The 6,006-nt window shown below is 36.0% G+C and overlaps 1 protein-coding gene across 1 annotated transcript; it reads right to left on the reverse strand.

The window, feature by feature from the left end:
• Window positions 1-255: 255 nt before the first annotated feature.
• On the reverse strand, window positions 256-1,820 carry LOC137192715 (cytochrome c-like). Its single transcript, XM_067603604.1, has 3 exons — window positions 1,683-1,820; window positions 853-1,029; window positions 256-753 (listed from the first exon to the last, which is right to left on the reverse strand). Exons 2-3 carry the CDS (start codon window positions 1,022-1,024, stop codon window positions 608-610), a joined length of 318 nt encoding a protein of 105 aa, XP_067459705.1. The 5' UTR covers window positions 1,025-1,029; window positions 1,683-1,820; the 3' UTR covers window positions 256-607.
• Window positions 1,821-6,006: the final 4,186 nt, after the last annotated feature.

Here is a 6,006-nt window from a genome sequence, read left to right on the forward strand (position 1 = left end):
CTTTAACTGTCCAAACAAGAACATAATTATAGCCTGATATGATCATCCACATCATGTATTAATCCACTTTTCTATAAAGAAACTTTATACTGAACAATTATTCACTTTTAGATACATATCAAGTCAAACAGATTTTTAAAAATTGTGTATAGTGTCAGTTTTATTCAACTTGAAATTTCAAAAATGACATAAGTAGAGACCAATAGAGTATCAACTCAGAGGCAGAAAAGGCATATTCATTATTGGAATAGACAATTATGAACACAACTTGATTTTTAATCACAAACCTACAGAGAGAAAAAAAAAAAAACTGGATGACAGTTATTTAGCAAACAAAACACAGATTTCAGTCCCTACATTCTGAACACACAGTATATGGTTTAATAATTTATGTAAGAAAAAGAACCTGTTAAAACCAGGGGGATATCATTCATTCCACCGAAGAGAAGGATCATGCCAGAAACAGGACAGCTGTGACAAACGTGGCAAGTAATCGAGCCAGCGCCACTTAGATTGCCTGCACTTCTGCCTGAGTTTGGATAAAAATGAAGATCCCTGGCCTCTTGAGCAGTTTGTCAAGACACAAAATTGGCAAATGTAGAGTTCTTTATGAAGTTGCAGACTTAAGATATGCTATAAGGTCAGCGCGCTCGCCCTTCTTCTTGATGCCAGCGAAGATCATCTTTGTTCCTGGAATGTATTTCTTGGGGTTTTCCAGATAAACATTCAGGGTGTCGTCATCCCAGATTATGCCTAGAATTAAAGTAAGCAAACATAAATAAGAATAATGTTTTAATCAAAATAACATGATTTATATGTATAATACTGTTAATATACATATCCAGTATTTACCTTTGCTTTTGTTGGCATCAGTATAGGAGTAGCCCTCTGCCTGGCCTGTTTTGCGTCCAAACAGACCCCAGAGATTGGGCCCCACCTTATGTTTTCCACCCTGCTCCACAGTATGACACTGGGCACACTTCTGGACGAATGCCTTCTTTCCTTTGTTAATGTCCACAGGCATGGCTTCTGTGGAAAAAATACACAAACGCACACATACTCAGGACATTTGGATTTCATTGCTTTATTTTTAGCTTTTACTTGTTTCCAATACTTACTAATTTATTGTCACTCTTATGGTTAAATAACATGATATTTGACTCGACTGCTGCCCTTTAAAAAAGTTCATAAATGTAAAACCTCACTCAGCCGCAAGGGGGGAGTCCAGAGGTTGCGCAACCAATGTAGGCCCGCCATTGTTACAAAACCGGCTTAGGTAACTTTCGTTTAGTTTGGTTTAGTTTAGTTTAGATAATATAACACAAGCGGTGCCTACATGCGTTTAATACTTCTGTGGTATGAACAATCCAGCAAAAAACAAGTGGTGACATACAGCTGCTTAAACAGGCCCGATGTCAAATAACGTCAGATAATAACATCTGGCAAAAACTGTATTTACGATACATGAATCCATATTTGTGCTGTAAAACACTGACTATCAGATTAATACAAGAGGTAATAGAAACGGAAAGGAAAAAACCGGGAAATCTCCGGAAACAGGGCAGTTAAATTAGACCACGTTGCATATGAAGGAACCGGCACAGCCGAAACTACGTCGAATAAACAGATACGTTAAAAACAACCAACAGAAACGTTTGATATTCAGATAATTAACCTCTTACCTTTACTTAAATGTAGTCAGTCAATCCAACTATGTGAAACTTCTCCGTTAACTCCTCGGCTTTTGTCGTCTTGCCGGCTTCACTCACTACTGATTCACAAAACGTGCTTCCTTCCCGTCAAGTTACTCCACCTCTCACGTCATCGGTCAGCTGACCTTTTTCATCATGCTCGTTACGTCAGACGGCTGGTGAATGCTGTACCAAATACTGCAATTTCGCAATGTAATGTAACACTCCTAATGGTGGAAATATAAAGTACTCACATAAAGTACCAATACCTCAATGAAAGAATACTCCATTACAAGTAAAAGAACTGCATTATAAATTTTATTGAAGTAAAAGTACACAAGTATTGTCAGCAAAATGAACTTCAAGTATCAAAAGTAAAAGTACACATTTTGCAAAACGACCCAGTTTAGAGTGTCATATGTATAGATAATATTTGAATATTAAAACTGATTTATTGATGTGTATATGTAAGCAGCATTTTAATGTTGTCAAGGTAGAGCTAATTTTAACACAATACTGTTGAAGAGTCTAATTTATAACAATATGTAGCCTATAAAACAAACTGATCATATGTTGACAATATTGAATACTGAAAAGTAACTAGTAACTATAGCTGTGAAATAAATGTAGTGGAGTATAAAGTACAATATTCCCTCTGGAGTGTATATGTGGAGGTATAAAGTAGCATAAAATGGAAATACTCAAGTAAAGTACAAGTACCTCAAAATTGAACTTAAGTGCAGTTCTTAAGTAAATGTATTTAAGTTACTTTCCACCACTGAAAACTTCCAAATCTCTCAGAGTAACTTTTTCTATCCGATACAATTACTACCAACAAAAAAAATATGAAAATTTGAATTTCACCGAATTCCTCCAATGGAAAGAAGAATCCATGAAAATGGGGTTAGGTTTTCTAAACAAGAAGTCCAGTTTTCATCTTCCAACCCCCAGTTTCAGGATGTGATCACTATACAGTAGCTTATAACACAATCCCAGTAATTGTCTCTGACATATATTTATATAACATATTTTATTCTGTTATCAGACAACAGTGTTTTCACAAAATGATCATAAACATATGATTTGATTCAAGTTACAGTGTGGGATTAATCTCTACTGTTGTCAGATGATAATTACATCATCTTCAAGGTCATGCAAAGCAGCGAACAGCAAAGTGTGTGTTATGTCATACTGCTGGACTGTAGAAAAGGTATTGTTACATGCTAATGTATATAGACTTGTGATTCATTGGTTCTCTTTTGTCTTCCCACACATTTTCACCAATCTCTGCCCATACAGGATTCACAGTTTCCCCGTCATTCTACAATAGAAAGCCTTAAAATGAAACTTTATATCATGTCAAGAGCTACTCTCGTAATAACAAGTTGTGAGACAGGGGAGAATTCAGGTCTAGTACGCCAGCCATGAAAACTGATACACAGCCATTTTTGAGACGGACACAGACAGATGAGAAGACTTCATGGTCACCCTTGCCCATAAACTGCCTCTCAAGTTACTTTTACCCATAAACTATAATGAACACCAATCCAACACCTGTTTAATTGAACGACTATTCAAGCATTCAACGAAACAGTGACTGAATGCCTTAATACTGATCTGCCTGCTTTTCCATATTCAATAGAACAGGGTAAATGTGTAAAATGCTCTCATTGATATAACTGATTTCACCTTGTCTCACCTCTTAACATCACCTGAGTGCAGGACTGGTTGCTCGGCTGCTTCTGTACGGCCACTTGACCTATGACCTATGGTTGACAGATAAAATAGTCTGATCACACTAATGCATCAATTTGTCAACTGCCCACGTCCTCCACTCTTTACACTACACCTGTCCAAAACACTGCTGCTAACTTAGCTAAATTGGTAGTTCAGATTAAAAAAAATATCTTTAAAAGCACAGCGGTTGTATGTTTTATCAGCTTTTTTGGTTTGTACATTCAGATATTGAAGAAATGTATTGCTTGATATGGATAGTCAGCTCTGAAAGTTTGGCTTTTTGCTTTTAAATATATGAATATAAAATTTGGTCAAAATAGTAAAGAAATGAATCAATTAGAACTGCGAGCAGAGATTCCTGTCATATTCAATGAATCCAAACAATACATTTTTCCATAGTAATGTAAAATGAGGGCAGATATGATCAGCAACACATTGTAACAGTTTACTCCACAGTTGTTTTGTATGCAGGCAAGACCAAAATAAATGTACCAGCATTTCTCTTGGGTTTCTGCAAATAATGATTAGTTGGATAAAATCTGTGAGGCATTTTAAAAGATATCTCTTTGACTTCGTTAGTCAAAAATAAAAAAACAACTCTTTCCTAACAAATATCTCCAGCAAATGTGGACCAATATGATAAGGAAGAGGATTTATTTATAATACCATGTTGAAAGACATCTAGTTCAATGGTTCTCAAAGTCGGGTCCAGGGACCCCCAGGGGTCCTTGAGGGGGTTCCAGGGGGTCGCCAGCAAAAAGGGGAATAATTTATTTTCACTATAATTCCGTCCATAAATAACACAATGACAGAATATGTGACTATTTTGGTCATGGGTTTCATACGCTTTCTGTAATAAAACGTGTAAAAGCAAAAATCTCATCAGATGGGGGATCCTGGGACAAAATCTTATCAAATGAAGTTTGAGAACCACTGTGCAAATCCAACATAGCTTGTAACCCTTGATGACACACAGACACCAGCATTAATGTTATAGCTGGCTTGCAACAGTTTTAATCCAACAGCAATCTCACCTTTCAGCTCACAGATCATTGTTGTTGTTTTCTGTCACTTGGTTGTCATTCTCTTTCTTCACATCTGATTTATTAAGCACTTTGTGATTTTGCATACATAGTATCCCACCACCCTGCTTTTCTTCTTGAACTCCCTCCATTAGTCTTTCTGTAAAGACAAAGCAGGTTCCTGGGAGTTTCTGTCCGTTTTCTAGGTTAAATGGACAGAATGTACTGAATCGTAAAATTCAAGCACATTATTCATTTACCAATTATACAACAATTTCTTTGTTAGCATGCTACAATTAGCTAAAGGTCCAATAAGTCTTTTGGTAGAATGCAATATAAAGACCATCTAGGGGATATCTCAGCAAATGAGCTCCCCATGAAAAAACACCCTGTAGAGGAAAAGCAACATGGATATCCCATTAAAGTCCAATTTCACCTGATGAATGTGAGTCCAATTTGCGCTCAACCTTAAGCTCTGGTTTGGTCCATCAACTCTGGAGAAAATTACCTGGGTCTTCAGATGCTTGACTTTTCCTTTTATGTGAACCACTCACATTGCTGGAAAAGTATTAGGTCCTTCTATAAAAGTAGCAATACTACAGTGTAAATACTCCATTACAAGTAAAAGTCCTGAACATTTTACTGGAGTAAATATACAGTATTATCAGCAGAATGTAAGTAAAGGCCCTGAACATCCACACGGGTGTTTTAAATTACTCTGGCTGATTTGGTGGAGATGTCACATAACTCTATGCACAGTCTATACATGTCCACAGTGTTGAGAAGAGAGATCTAATCAGGCAGCATATGTGAAAACAGTGTGGGTAGACTATATGTATGTATAAAGTATCAACAGTTAAGGTATTCAGAATGTCTTTATACATAGTGTTTATGACTAAAATATCACAATATTGGAATATATTGTCAATGAATAAACATGTAAGCAGCATTCTTATGCTATAATTGGTCAACATTAAGCTTATTTTAACTTCTTTATAAACAGTTGGGTTATTTAATTTGTAACAATACATATTATTTTATTAGCTTATCATGTTTTGAAAGGGTTTTTTAATCTGTAAAGTAACCATCAGCTGTTAGATAAATGCACTGGAAAAGTACACAACTTCACTCTGAAATGTGATGGATTAGAAGAATAAAGTAACATAAGTAAACACTCCTGTAAAGCACCTCGAAACTCTACTGAGAGCCATTCCTTGAGTAAATGCATTTAGTTATAGTCATTCATATATAATCATTCTTTGGTTCTCTGTTGTTCAAGCACTGCAAATGTTATTTACTCTCATCTTGTCTGACCTGTGGTGGAAGTACTCACAGGACAGGTTCACAGTTTTTCAGGTCTGTCTTTAATCAACAGTCAGGGGCCCAACTGAACACTGAAACAGGTTTTTCTTGTTGTAATTATCCCTCCTGTTTATACTGATCATTAGAAGATCCTTTCGTAATGCATTTACAATGTAAGTGATGGAAGATGAAATCCACAAACCTCCTTCTATGCAAAAATGCATTTAAAAGTATATCTGAAGCTAATATGAAGC

The sequence above is a fragment of the Thunnus thynnus genome, chromosome 11 (genome assembly GCF_963924715.1).
Source record: "Thunnus thynnus chromosome 11, fThuThy2.1, whole genome shotgun sequence".
NCBI classification, from domain to species: Eukaryota; Metazoa; Chordata; class Actinopteri; order Scombriformes; family Scombridae; genus Thunnus; species Thunnus thynnus.

Coding starts and splice junctions, on each gene's coding strand:
- LOC137192715 (XM_067603604.1), bottom strand. CDS start 1,024: ATGCCTGTGGACATTAACAAAGGAAAGAAGGCATTCGTCCAGAAGTGT. Junction 754..852: donor TGATGCCAACAAAAGCAAAG/GTAAATACTGGA, acceptor CTTTAATTCTAG/GCATAATCTGGGATGACGAC.